The sequence below is a fragment of the Mustela nivalis genome (assembly GCF_964662115.1).
Source record: "Mustela nivalis genome assembly, chromosome: X".
NCBI lineage: Eukaryota > Metazoa > Chordata > Mammalia > Carnivora > Mustelidae > Mustela > Mustela nivalis.
This window is the reverse complement of record NC_139040.1, coordinates 837175-852266: the sequence shown is the minus strand read 5'-3', so window position 1 is coordinate 852266 and position 15092 is coordinate 837175. Positions and strand designations below refer to the sequence as shown.

Here is a 15092-nt window from a genome sequence, read left to right as displayed (position 1 = left end):
GTGAATGAGAGACAGAGCATCACTATTTAGGATTCCTAATGAAGTCATGGCATGAGGCAATGAGCATGTGCGACTGCTACAAGCACAGAGACAACCGGGGGCGCCTGGCTGGCTGGGTCCAAAGAACACACCACCCTTGATCTCGGGTTGTGAGTTTGGGCTCCATTTTTGGCGCAGACATTACTCAAAAACAAGTAAATACGGGGTGCCTGGGTGGTACAGTCAGTTAAACATCGAGGTCTTAGTTTCAACTCAGGTCATGATCTCATGGGTTGTGGGATCACACCCCACACTGGGCTCCGCGTTCAGTGGGGAGTCTGCCGCTGGGCTCTCTCTCTGTCCCTCTCCCTACTGGCATGTGTGTGTGCCATCTGTCTGTCTCTCAAGTGAATAAATAAATCTTTCCAAGAATACACAAATGAACTGAAAACAACAGACAAGCAGGAATGATTTCCCTCTTGACAGAAGAACAAGAACTGCATGTACCAACGGCATGAGTTCCACTGAGTGGGTGACCGACTCGCTCCATCAGTCTCTCAGGAAGTCACACATTTGCTGTTGACTATGAGCACCTACAGGCAGCTGTGTGTCTGCCCGGGATACAGTAGACTGCTTCCCTCTCCTTTGCTTCTCACTGGCATCTCCTGTCTCTCACCTTTCCGCACCACACATCTCCTGTCCTCCCTGCCCATTTCTTCCCCAAGTGCTTTAGGATTGCTGGGAATGAGCATCAGCAGAAAGAGCAAGAAGCCGCACTCTTGTGGTCTCCACTGCGGCTTGTGTCCTCATCTGCTGGGGCCTCGGGAGGTGGGGCGGAGGGGGGGCTGGCTGGCAGCGTCCTGCGAGCTCTCCGCTCTCATGTCCCCAAGCTTCGCTGGGACCTTGCGAAGTTCCACCCTACAGCCCTTCTCCTTTTACTCATCACGTTCCCTTTGAATCATCTCGTCCATTCCCATGACTTCTGTAGCCCAGAGACCACCCCTGAGCTCTGCACAAAGCTACCTGAACGACTGCTATATGTCCCAAGGTCATGACAAATGCAGCGTGCCCTAACCTGAGCATGGCAGCTAGAAGGACTCAGCCCCGAATTCTGGTCTCTTCTCCCAGGGCCTAGATGACAAAATCAGAGTCAAACCCAGAAAGATCCTCACAGGCCGGCACGAAGACCAATTACAGAGAAAAGTGAAATTTCACAGGAATACATGTTAAGGCCAGTTCCTGCACTTAAAGAAGACACAAGAGTAGTCCTGGGACCTGAGCTACAGCAGCAGGTACGGAAGCCAGCAGGCGTGAAGCACGCATTTGAAAGCTGCTGAGAAAGTAACTGTTCGCTCACAGCAGAAACAGATGTGTGACTTTGCAGGGCCACGCATGGTACCTCGACTTTGAGTGGCATTTCACATGTGTAAATGTTGTCCATGAAGGACACTTCAATTAGAAAAACATAAAGGAGGGCGCCTGGGTGGCTCAGTGGGTTCAAGCCTCTGCCTACGGCTCAGGTCATGATCCCAGGGTCCTGGGATCGAGCCCCGCATCGGGCTCTCTGCTCAGCAGGGAGCCTGCTTCCCTCTCTCTCTCTGCCTACTTGTGATCTCTGTCAAATAAATAAATAAAATATTTTCAAAAAAAAAACCATAAAGGACAGATGAAAGCCTGAAAGCACAAGAACAGACAGGAGAAAAGCACGGAGGAAAATGCAGTACCTCGACAGGAAGTGCAGGCTGAGTCACCCGCACTGCGGCCAGAACAAAGCTGATGGCATCTCCAGCTGCCGCCCTCCCCGCGCCCCGCCCCCCCGCCCCCCAGCCCCGCAACCGTGGATGAGACCCGCCAGGTGGGGCCTGGGTCCAAGGAGGCACAGGGGGCGGGGCGGGCACTCTGCACGCTTTCAAGGCCCAGTGAGATGGAACCTCAGCCCCGGCCACTCACAGTCACATGATCATCTGCAAAGCATGTTACGTAACCACCTTCCTGTCACCATGTCCACATAACAAATGACTGGTCACCACGCGGCCAGCATTTCATGAGATACCCATGGCTATGCCTTCACTGTCAACATGTCCCACTCTCGCCCCTTCTGTACATCCATGCGGAGACCCCACAACAGCTTTTCAGCCACCTCATTAAATAACCAGCGACCAGCCATGAACTCCACTCATTGAAGAGAAGGGCTTTCTGGCAGTGGGATGGGGAGACAGAGCTCTGTGCACCATACCACAGAACAGTGGGAAAGGGCATGAGGCATCTGCTTCCAAACGCGCTGCAGATGCGAAGGAAAAGGGATGATGAGCTCAAAGACCTAAACTCTTGGCCCAAAACACGGCAAAACAGCTGCCTTTCTAGGAAAGTGTGAACAGAATCTCTTATCTCTTAACCCACAGGCTAACGTAGCTCAAAACAAATCTCAGTTTAATAGTGCAAGACACCAAATTATTCCAGGAAAATCCGGGTGGGCAGTGGTGCCGGGCAGGCTCAGTGGGTGAAGTGTGACTCAATCTTGGAGTCATGAGTTCAAGCCCTGGCAGGTAGAGAAATAACTATAAATAAATAATAAAGAAACAAACAGGTGAGACTGGGAACGTGACAAATGGCATGGAAACATCTAAGGGCCTCTGGAGGATTCTGAGTCCCCGAAGCTCCCACCATCCAAAATAGACTGGTGGTGTACCACCAAGGACGCAGACTCCTCAGGAATAAAGGTTCAGGGCACCTCACCAGGTGAAGATCCCTGAGCAAAAGGGAAACAGGAATCAAGGACTCCAGGAACCATGCATACGCTCTGCCTTGCTATCACACTTCACTAATTTTCTCTTTCTTTCTTCATTTTACTTGAATGTGTTGATGGCAATGACCTTGACAATAATAGTCAACAGGTCGGCAGCACTGGCAGCCAATTTCTCACCAAAACCAGTTCTGAGTTGTGGTTTGGGTTGTTTTTTCCTGGCTGTTTAACCTCAAAGCTGCTTCTCCAGCCCTTTCAACATTTCTATGAGCCACCCAGTATCATTTTGATAAGCTCTCCTTCTGCTTAAATGAGTCAGGGTCAGCTTCTGTTGCAAATTACAACTCTGGGATGTCTACATGGCGTTCCCGCATCTCTAAAATACACCAAGCCAAAAGGAGAAATTAATCAATAGAAAAGGAGTAATTAAAGAGTTAGAAAAATTAAAAAGTAGAATAACCAAAAAGCTCGTTCACAGCAAAAAATGAAAATCAATGAACTAGAAAAACCGTGAGCTTAATCTAACCAAAAGGGGAAAAGGTGAGAGAGAACTTTACAATGAAAGAGCTCTGGAAATAGGAAAAATAAACCTAATAATATAGGAACCATTTTGTAAAATTATACATAGATGAATTTGATAGCCAGAATGAAACAGACCTATTCAAGAAAAGTAGAATTTACAAAACTGACTTGGGGGGATACAGACTAAACAGACAAATCCACAGAAGAAACAGGGAGAATGGAGAAAGCATCAGTTTAGAAGGAAATGCTGCCAAAATTTTAAATGCTGTTCATTCCAACTCTACTTAAATATTCGAGAGTAGGAGGTGCCTGGCTGGCTCAATGTACAGAGCATTTAACTCTTGTTCCCGGCCTCATGAGTTCAAGCCCCACACTGGGCATGCAGCCTGTTTAAAAAACATTTTTTTTTAATGTGACAAGCTTCCAAACTTTTGTATGGACCAAGTATGACCTTTTTGTCAAAATCTGCTATGATTTTACAGAAATAATGAAGCCAAATTTAAAACCAAAAACCAATTTCACTTATGAATACTGATACAAAAATCCAGTGGAAAATAGCCTGCCTAATCCAGCAAAACAATAAAAAAAGGACCCTGTCCAGCTGGGGTTTATTTCAGAAATGTAAAGATGGTTCAATATTACATATTTATTAGGAGGATTAACTGCTTTGCTAGATTCAATGAAAAAAAATCATATGATCACAAGCAATGCTGAAAAATTTTTTAAAAATTTAACTATAATTTTTGATGAGAAAAACAGTAATACAGGACTCAGTGGAATGTTACTAGCATGAAAAAAAATTATCCTAGCCTCAAAACCACTGCCTTTAAAAAACAAACAAGGTACCTTTATTGAAATAGAAGTGACATACACAGAACTCCACATAATTAATGTGAATTTGAACAGATACAGATACCCATGAAACCATCAGCACAACCAAGGTAACAGACACACCCATGACCTTCAGAAGTTTCCTTGTGTCTCTGCGTATGGTAAAAACACTTATTACAGATGACCCACACAACAAATTTTCAAGTGTGCAATACTGGCTTGTTCACTATAGGCGTTAGGCTGTACAGCAGGTCTTTAGAACGCACTCATCTTGCGTAACTGAAACTTCATACCCACTTCGAGGTACATACTCCGGAGAACTGAACTCAGTGTCTCAGATCTGCGCTCCCGCGTTCGTTACGGCATATTCACAAGAGTCAAGATATTACAACAATCTAAGTGTTCATCAAAGGATAAATAAAGAAAATGTGCTAATATCCATGCATATTCCACAGAATGTCACTCAGCCTTAAAAAGTTAATTTAGGGGCACCTGGGTGGCCCAGTCACTTAAGCCTCTGACTTCTGGTTTCTGCGGAGATCGTGATCTCAGGGGTTGTGAGATCGAGCCCCGATCTGGGCTCTGGACTCAATGTGGAGTCTGCCTGAAGATTAGCTCCCTCTGCCCTTCCCCGCCCATGTGCATGCTCTCTCTCTCTCAAATAAATAAATCTTTTAAAAGAAGTTAATTTAGAAATCCAACATAATCCCTGCCCCAATACTAACTAGTTTTCTTTTAAAACTAAGCAAGTTGATTCTATAGTTCACATGCGAAAACAGAAATCAAAAACAAACCAGGAAAACCCTAAAGAAGAATAAAGAGGGACAAGCAGTCCTTAACGGTGTTAAGAGTGGCTCATGAACAGGCTGATGGAGGAGAACAGAAAGCCCAGAAATAAGGACAAGAATGTCATTTATGATGAGGAAGGGCAGTATCTAGAATCAGTGGGGGTATAGATGAACTTTTTTCCCTAAGATTTTATTTTTATTTATTTATTAGAGAGAGAGAGAAGGAGAGCACGAGAGGGGAAAGGTCAGAAGGAGAAGCAGCCTCCCCGCAGAGCAGGGAGCCAGACATGGGGCTTGATCCCAGAACTCCAGGACCTGAGCAGAAGGCAGACACTTAACTGACTAAGCCACCCAGGCGCCCCAGATGAACCTTTTTTTTTTAAACATTCCGTTTATTCATTTGAGAGAGAGAAAGCATGAGCAGGGGGAGAGGCAGAGGGAAAGGGAGAAGCAGACTCCCCACTGAGCTGGGAGCCAGCCATGTGGCTCGATCCCCAGACCTGGAGATCACGACCTGAGCCAAAGGCAGACGCTTAACTATCTGAGCCACCCAGGCAGCCCAGATGAACTATTTAATAAGTATAGTATAATGGTATAGAAAATATCGACACATTTTACTAGATATAATTTTTTTTTGCATACATGTACACACAAAATACAAATGGCATGGGGCGCCTGGGTGGCTCAGTGGATTGAGCCACTGCCTTCGGCTCAGATCATGATCTCAGTGTCCTGGGATGGAGCCCCGCATCGGGCTCTCTGCTCTGCGGGGAGCCTGCTTCCCCCTCTGTCTCTGCCTGCCTCTCTGCCTACTTGTGATCTCTCTTTGTGTCAAATAAAATAAATAAAATCTTTAAAAAAATACAAATGGCAAACTGGGGAAAACTGTAACAGCTTTTCTCACAAAGGACTTCTCAGCTCCCAGAAATTGACACTAAAAGACCAATGGTGGAGGAAGAACACGTTGGTCACAAGAAAATGAAGAAACATCAGCCTCCCTCTGAATCAAAGAACTGCAAATGAAAACTACACAGAAATACAATTTTTTCACCTATGAGATGGCAAAAGTCCCACAATTTGACAACATATTCTTTTGGCAAGGCCCTATTTTACTTTGCAAGTAGGAATGCAAAATGGGACATGTGGTAATATTTACTAAACTTATAGATTCACTGACCCAGAAATCCCAGTTCTGGGAATCATACCAATATAACTGCACAAATACAAAATGTCACATACACAAAACTTTATTAGTTGTGGCAATAGTTGCAGTCAGAGTGAAAACCACCCAGATGTGCAAAATAAGGAACTGGTCAAAACAGAGGATTAGACAGTGATTAGACCCCTTAGCATCATGAGCGCGAGCCCCACATCATGAGTAGAGATTACTTAATCAATAAATGTTTTACAAGAGTGTTAAAGAAAAACAGTGAAGAACTCTGGTCATTGATGTGGAGAAAACTAAATTACTTTGAGAACTTTTAAGATCTTAGCAACTTTCAAACATACAGTTCAGTAGCATTAACTAGTCCCCATGCTGTACAGTACATCTTCAGAACTAATTTATTTTATAACTAGAAATGTATGCCTTCTGACTACCTTCACACATTTTCCCCACTCTGCCCCGAGCCTCTAGCAACCGCCCATCTGTCCTCTGTGTGTATGAATTCAGGGATTTCTGTTTTGCTTTTGTTTTTAGATTCCCCACATAAGTGAGATCACCCGGTATCTATCTTACTCTGCCTCACTTCGTTTTGCACAATGCCTTCAAGGTTGGTGCATGTTGTTGCAAACGGCAGGATTTCCTTCACTGTGGCGGCATTATATTCCACTGTGCATGCACACCGCAGTTTCTTCTTTTTTTTAAATTTATTTTTTAAAGATTTTATTTACTTATTTGACAGATCACAAGTAGGCAGAGAGGCAGGCAGAGAGAGGAAGGGAAGCAGGCTCCCTGCTGAGCAGAGAGCCAGATGTGGGGCTTGACCCCAGGACCCTGAGATCATGACCTGAGCCAAAGGTAGAGGCTTTAACCCACTGAGCCACCCACATGCCCCGCAGTTTCTTTATCTTTCATCCACCAACAGACATGTGGGTTGTGCCCATGTCTTGGCTACTCCAAGTAATGCTGCAATCAATGTGGGTGTGCAAATACCTTTTTGAGTTAATGTTTTTATTTATTTCCTTTGGATTTATTCCCAGCGGTAAAATTGCTGGGTCCTAAGGTAGCTCTGTTTTCAACTTTCGAGGCCCCTCCATGCTGTTTTCCATGGTGGTCGCACCAGCTGGCTTTCCCACCAACAGTGCCCAATGGCTCCCTTTCTCCACATCCTGGCCAACACTTACTGTCGCTTATCTTTTGGGCACTGATCATCGTGACAGGTGTGAAGTGACCTCAGACTGTGGTTTTGATTTGAATCTCCTTGGTGGTCAGTGCTGTCGAGCACATTCTCGCGTGTCTGTTGGCCGTCTGTGCACGTTCTGGAACCAACAGACCATGATGCACAGTGGTATACAGAGTAAGCTACCTTTGTGTAAAAAAGAATAACAAAGCAAATGCACATTTTCTTGTATTTATATAAAGAAATACTGGAAGGGGGTGCCTGGGGGGCTCAGTTGGTTGAGCATCTGCCTCTGGATTTCAGCTCAGATTGGGATCTCAGGGGCGTGAGATCAAACCCCATGTGGGCTCTGCCACTAGCAGGGCATGTCTCTGAGACTCTCCCTCTCCCACCGCCCCCCCCACTGCTGCTCACACTCATACTCTCTCTCTCTCAAATAAATAGGAAAATCTTTTTAGGGGAGACTGGGTGGTTCAGTCATTAAGCATCTGCCTTTGGCTCAGGTCATGATCCCAGGGTCCTGGGATGGAGCCCTGAATCGGGTTCCCTGCTCGGCGGGAAGCCTGCTTCTGCCTCTCCCACTCCTCCCGCCTGTGTTCCCTCTCTTGCTGTCTCTGTCAAATAAATGAATAACATCTTTAAAAAATTAAAATTAAAGATTCTTAAGAAAAGAAAAATACTGGGAGGATGAAGGAAAAAACCCTAACCCTAACCCTAACCCTAACTACTAAAAATGTTTACTTTCAGGATAAGGGTGATCTGGATGAAGACAGAGGTGTGGATGAGGTTTCTCAATGTATATTTTAAATATACTTTTCACTTTTGAAACATGTAAACATATTATTACCTATTCAATAGCAGCTTAAAAGCCAAGACAAAAGCGTAAGGAAGACAGGAAGATCAACCAAGCAAAACCGCCCCTTACATCATAGGCACAGAAATACACAGAGCTTTTACACAGGCAATGATGCTCAACCTCACTGATAAATTAAATTAAAACACGACACCATTTATCAGCTATTGACTTTGCAAAGATCCAAACATTTCATAACACACTCCGCTGGAGGGGCTACAGGACGACAAGCACTCTCGTGCGCCAGTACTGGGCGGGGAAACTGACACAGACTGGCATTCTATAGTCACATACGCTTTGACTCAGCAATTCCACTTCTAAGAGTTTTCTTCACAAGCATAATTGCACATAACCACAAAGACCAATGTACAAAGATACTCTGTAATGCAGTAGCATGGAGCCTACAAACAAGAAAAAGTCTGTCATGGTACCTCCACACAGTGACTGTGAAACCGTCAAAAACAATGAGCGATGTCTGTATGTGCTGAAAGGAAACGATCCCCAATATACACCGCTAGCAAAGGGCGAGTATGGTGCGCAGCCATCGATGCCCCCAATACGCTTATACACGCGCGGAATACACTTCTGCAAGCACAAAAGGACAGAGTGATTTTAAGTACGAGAGAAAGGTCGGACAAATCTGGAGAGTAGATCTACTGAACCTATTCCTCCGACTTCCTTTCTGGATGTGTCCCTGCTGGGTTCTGCTAATGCGAAACACTGGTGGAAGAATGCAAGGTAGGGAAGAGGGAGACAGGACTCTCAGCAGCCATCAGCACCTGCCCAGTGGCAGAAGGCAGCCCCAGCTCCAGCTGTCAGCTTCCTCCAGCCACTTCTGAGGCATGAGCACTGACTGCATGAGCACCCCGCCCCCAGAGTCTGAGCAAGAGATGCACGGCTGCAGGCTCCCCTCCTGCAGGCTCTTAGCTGTGCTCCTGCCAAACATCACCTTTGTGCCCCAGTTCGTTCAGCAATTTCTATACTTACTAATATCTGAGTACCTCCTTTTTGATCTTCTAGCCTTCTGAGATCCACATAAACCACAGCCTATACGGACGGCATTGTCTCTGTTGAGTATGTTGTGTGGCTTCCGTTTTCCCGTTGACAGCCTGACTGATAGTGTTTATTACCAGAAGTAGTGCTAGGAAATAAGGTCTTACAATGACGTTGAACTACAGACAAAGTAGATTTAGAGCAAAGAATGATACCAAGAATAAAAAAGGTAGTTTCATAACGATGGGTTAATTCATGAAGATAAAGTAACAATCCTAAACGTGTATTCAACTCATAATATAGGTTCAAAATATGAGGGAAAAAGTGATAAAACTTCAAGGAGAAACAGACAAACCCACAATTATAGTCTGAGATTTCAACACTCCTCTTTGAATCGGTAAAACAAGAAGACAGAAAATCAACAAGGATGTAGAACTATCCATCAACTTGACCTAATTGATATTTATAGAACACTCCACCCAACAATAACACGCACATTCTTTTCAAGTGCACACAGAACATTTACGAAGATAAATCATATATTAGATCAAGTCTCTACAAATTTACAAGGATTCCAATCATACAAACTATGTATTCTAACTACAATGAAATGAAATTAGAAATCAACAATAGAACTATGTCTACAAATTAAATACACAGGTCACAGAAGAAATAACAGGAAAAACTAGAAAATATCTTGAATACAAATAAAAACACAACATACCAGAATTTCTGGAATGCCACTAAAGAAGTCCCAACAGAGAAATTCACAGGGCTGCATGTCTATATTGAAAAACAAGGTGTGGGTTCTGAAGAAAACAATATGGAGTTTTCACAAAAAAAAACTAGAAAACATAGAACTACTACACGTTCCAGCATTTCTACTTTTTGGTATTTATCTGAAGAAAATGAAAACTGTAATTTGAAAAGATGTAGGAACTACTACATCCACTGCAGCGTTATGGAAACAACTAAGTGTCCACTGATAAGCCAATGGGTAAGAAAGATGTGGCCCATGGACACAGCCATAAAAAAGGTTGAAATGTTGCCATGTGCAACAACATGGAGGGACCTAGAGGGTCTTATGCTGAGTGAAATAAGTCAGTCAGAGAAAGACAATTATCATACGATCTCACTCATATGTGGAATTAAAAAATAAGACAAACGAATAGAAAAACAAAAGCAGAAACAGCGGGTAGAGCTCAGTGGTACAGCATTTGACTGCATAAATACAGAGAACTGGTGGTTGCCAGAGGGGAGGGGGTGGCGGAACAGGCAAAACAGGTGCCAGGGGAGCGGCAGGAGTGTCGAGTCAACGACCTCCGGGGTCCTGCCCGCAGGGAGTGTCAGAGGAGCGCGGGCTGTCGGGGCTCGCGGCCCGCGGGGTAGGAGCCGAGCGCGGAAGGCCGCCCTCCCCGCTACCCCACTCACTCGGAAGCGTCGTGGACGCAGAGCGGGGACGGGCTGCTGCCTGGGGCTGGAGACAGGAGCGAGGACGCACTCAGGGGCCAGAAACGGTGTAAAAGTGGCCCCGTTCAATGAGCTTGAGCTGCCGGAGAAACACAGAGGCACCGGGAAGTGGCGCGGTGCCAGGGGCCTCCCGCGCCGGCCGCTGCACTCGGCCATGGCCGCGATAGGCCCCGAAAGAATATTTTCGGGAAGCGGCGCGCTACAGGAGGCCTTGAGCTGCTTCGGCCTCCGTGTGGGCCCACTGACGGTGTGGCGATTTCTCCAGCGCTTGGCCGTGTGACTGGAACAACACTGCTGGCGACTGACCAGATCCTGGCCCGGGCCTGCTGCTCTGTAGCACGAGGACTGTGCTAGTAGGAAGGGCAAAAGCCACTGGAACTCTGCACACCCACTACCCCAGGAGCGATTCAAACGCAACCCTGCGTGCTTGGAGGAATTGCAGAGATGAGCCACCAACGAAGACCTCAAGGATGCAGAGCGGCGGAGCCGATCCCAGCCTCTCCCGACACACCCACTCCGCCCACCGGACAGCGTGTGACCGGAGTCCGCACCAGCTGCAGCCACTGCCCCGGACACAGCCCCGCCACATGATGACATCAACACAGCCCCGGAAGCCGGCGGGCGGCTACTGACCTGCTACAGAGGGGGGCTATTTGCCCTCTGTAGCAACCAGCAAGCATCAGCAGGAACAGTTCACTTTCCATTGACATGAACAGTAGCACGTCTTTATGATATTGTCCCCAAACCATGGACGCTCTGCTACTCTGCCATAATCTAGTCCATAGAGACTGTGATTTCCTTGACACGTCGCAGACATCACACTGGTATGCTACATTAATGACATCGTGCCCATTAGACCTGCTGAGCGCAAGCAGAGAGCACCTTTGATTAGTAAGACAATGCATGCCAGAAAGCATGAAGTGAACACAGTAGGTTTCCTGAGCCTGACCCCGAAGTGAAGTTTCTAATGGCACAGTGATCTGGAGCATGCTATCTTCTCCAAAGTGGAACAGAAGCTGCTGCGCTTGTCCCAAGTACACAAGCACACTAGGACAGTTATTATAAACATGTTCCTGGGGTGCCTGGCCAGCTCAGTCAAAATGGCATGCAACTCTTGATCTAGGGTTCCAGATCTTGGGGCTCATAATTTCAAGCCCCATGTTGAGGGTAGAAATTACTAAAAAAAATTAATTAAAAGTAAATATATATGTCCCACATATTCAAGAAGGCACACAAAGCATTAACATATTAAGAAGATATGAAAAATTAAAAACATACAAATTTACCTTCTAAAGATGAAAAATATAAGGTCTAAAATGAAAACCACACTGAATGGCATTAACAGCAGATTAGACATTGCAGAAGAAAAGATAAGTAAAAAACCGAAGATATAACTATCACCAAGAAATAACTATAGACCAGAGCACCTGGGGGACTCAGTGATGAAGTGTCTGCCTTCTGTTCACACCATAATCCTGGGGTTCTAGGATCGAGCCCCATGTCGGGCTTCCTGCTCAGCCGGGAGACTGCTTCTCCCTCTGCCCACCCCTGCCCGCTCACACACACTCTCTCTCTCAAATAAATAAATGAAATATTTAAAAATAAATAAATAGATAACTAGATAAAGCAAAATGCATGACAACAATACCATAAAGAATACAAGGTCAGAATTGGGAATATACTGTTATAAGGTCCTTACACTATACATGAAGTAGTGTATTATTATTTAAAGAAAGACTGCAATTACTTAAAGATGTATATTTTAGGGGCGCCTGGGTGGCTCAGTGGGTTAAAGCCTTTGCCTTTAGCCCAGGTCATGGTCCCAGGGTCCTGGGATGGAGCCCCGCATCGAGCTCTCTGCTCAGCGGGGAGCCTGCTTCCTCCTCTCTCTCTGCCTGCCTCTCTGCCTACTTGAGATCTCTCTCTGTCTATCAAATAAATAAATAAAATCTTAAAAAAATAAAGATGTATATTTTACACTATAGGGTAAGTAGTAAAAATTAAAAGGTTATGATTGTCAAGTTAACATGAAGATAAAATCGAGTAACGGAAAAGGCTTGATTAACCCAAGAGAAAGCAGAAACATAAGACAAAGGAAACAAAGAACAGAGAGAACAAATGGAAAACAGCTAGCAAGATGGCATATTTTATTTGAAACATTTCAATAATCATATTTTATGTGAATAAACTAAATATCCCAATTAAAATGAAGAGGCTAGGATTGCATTTTAAAAGGCAAAATCCAGCCATATGCTGTGTATAAGAAACTCGTGTTAAATATAAAAACACTTGAGGCACCTGGCTGGCTCAGCCTGTAGAGCACGCAACTTTTGATCTTGGGGTTGTGACTTTGAGGCTCACAGTGGGCACAGAGATTACTTAAAAACAAATAAGTAAACAAACAAATAAGTAAAATTTAAAGAAGAGACAGGTAAGTCAGAAGTAAAATAATGGAAAAAGATGCAACACACAAGCATGTATCAAAAGAAAGATGGGATACTTACATTTATATAAGAAAAATAGATTTCAGACAAGAAATGGCATCACGGATAAAGAGAAACATTAAATAATGACAAAGGGTTATTGTACAAGAAAACATAATAATTCTAAATGTGTTCAAATAAAAACAGTGCATTGAAATATATGAATTAAAAGCAAATAGAACTAGAACAAGAAATGTACAAATCCAGTTAGAGATGGAAACTTTTACACTCCTTTCTCAGTACTTGACTGTAAAAGTAAGCAAAGAACACTAAGGATATAGAACAGAAGAACAGTATCAACCAACCTGACCTAACTGGCATTTACAGAACATTCTGCACAACAAGAGAAGAATGCATGCTTTTTTCATGTGCACACATAATATTCACCAAATAAAACTTTACTGTGGGCCCCAATATAAATAACAAATTTGAAAGAACAGAAGTCATACAGAGTTTGTTCATAGATCATAATGGAATGCAGTAGAAATGAAGAATAGAAAGATATCTAGAAAATCTCCCAATATGTGGAAATTAAACAAACTCTCTAAGCAACCCTTGGGTCAAAGAGGAAATTTCAGGGGCGCCTGGGTGGCTCAGATGGTTAACCGTCTGCCTTCAGCTCAGGTCATGATCCCAGGGTCCTGGGATGAAGTCCCACATTGGGCTCTCTGCTCAGCGGGCAGTCTGCTTCTCCCTCTCCCTCTTCCCCTGCTTGTGCTCCCTCTGTCTCAAATGAATAAAATCTTTAAAAAAAGAGTAAGTTTCAGAAGAATATTAAGTAATATTTTGAAATAAATGAAAATGAAAATACAACGTATCAGAGGCACCTGGGGGACACAGTTGGTTAGGTGTCTCTTGGTTTTGGCTCAGGTCCAGATCTCAGTCAGGGTCATGCAATTAAGCCCCACATCAGGCTCCCTGCTCCATGTGGAGTCTGCTGCATACTATCACTTCCTCTCCCTCTGCCCTTCCCCCCACATTCTCTCTTCTAAAATAAATAAATAAATCTTAAAAAAAGAAAACACATCACATTTTGTGGAATGCACCTAAAGCAATGCTTAGAGGTAAATTTATTAAATTCTTATATTAGGAAACAGAAGTAATTTAGTTACTAATTACTCAAAATAGTAATTTAAGTTTCCACCTTAAGAAAGTAAAGATAAAGTTAAATCCAAAGCAATCAGAAGATCATAAATAGTAAAGATAAGAGGATAAATCCATGAAATGGAAAGCAGAAAAGTAGAGATCAATGCAACTATAAGTTGGTTCTTAGAAAATATCAGTAAAATTAATAAAACTTACCGAGACTGATCAGGAAAAAAATAGACAAGAAAGAAACTGCAGTATCATAAATGAAAGAGAAAGCATCACTATAGATCCTATAGATATTAAAAGGATAAGTGAATATAACAAACAACTTTATGACAATTAATTCAAGTACTTAGATGAACTAGAGAAAATCCTTGAAAAACATTAACTACCAAAGCTCATTCAACAAGATACAAGTAATCTATATAGTTCTGTTACCTGTTTTATTAAAAAGATTTTATTTATTTATTCATGGGAGACAGACAGAGAAAGAGAGGGAGGCAGAGGCAGAGGGAGAAGCAGGCTCCCTATGGAGCAGGGAGCCCAAGTGGGACTCGATCCCAGGACCTCTGGATCACACCTGAGCTGAAGGCAGATGCTTAACCATCTGAGCCACCCAGGGGCCGAGTCCTATTACCTGTTAAAAAGAAATTATATTTGTAGTTAATAACCATCCCACAAAGAAAAGTTCAGGTCCAGATGGTTTCTTCAGTGAATTTTACCACTTAAGGAAAAGAGAACAGCAATACTACACAATATCTTTCAGAAAATTAGAAAGGGTGGGGGGCGGGACACTTCCCAAATCATTTTATGAGGTAGCATTATGCTGACATCAAAGCCAAAGATAGTACAAAAAAGGAAAACTACAGACCAATATCCTTCACAGACAAAGCAAATATCCTCAGCAAAATAAAAGCAAATTAAATCAAGCAATATATGAAAAGAGTAATATATTACAACCAAGTGAAGCTTATCCCAAAAGCTCAAGTCTGGCTGAAC

At 43.8% G+C, this 15092-nt stretch overlaps 1 protein-coding gene across 11 annotated transcripts in view; it reads right to left on the bottom strand.

The window, feature by feature from the left end:
• The window catches only part of GAB3 (GRB2 associated binding protein 3), a 90989-nt gene that overhangs the window by 58044 nt on the left and 17853 nt on the right, over window positions 1-15092 (bottom strand). The window contains exons 2-3 of one of the 11 annotated variants that reach the window (XM_082716616.1): window positions 9776-9834; window positions 9046-9199 (exon numbers count right to left, since the gene is read on the bottom strand). The exons of 8 other annotated variants lie outside the window; for them this stretch is intronic. Coding sequence is in view for 1 of the 3 variants with exons in the window: in XM_082716615.1 (XP_082572741.1) it covers window positions 9776-9832 (57 nt within the window). In the remaining 2 variants the exon portion in view is untranslated. Of the gene's footprint in view, window positions 1-1703; window positions 1875-9045; window positions 9200-9775; window positions 9835-15092 lie in introns of those variants that run through there. 2 more of the 11 variants (XM_082716615.1, XM_082716618.1) reach the window with 2 other exon arrangements.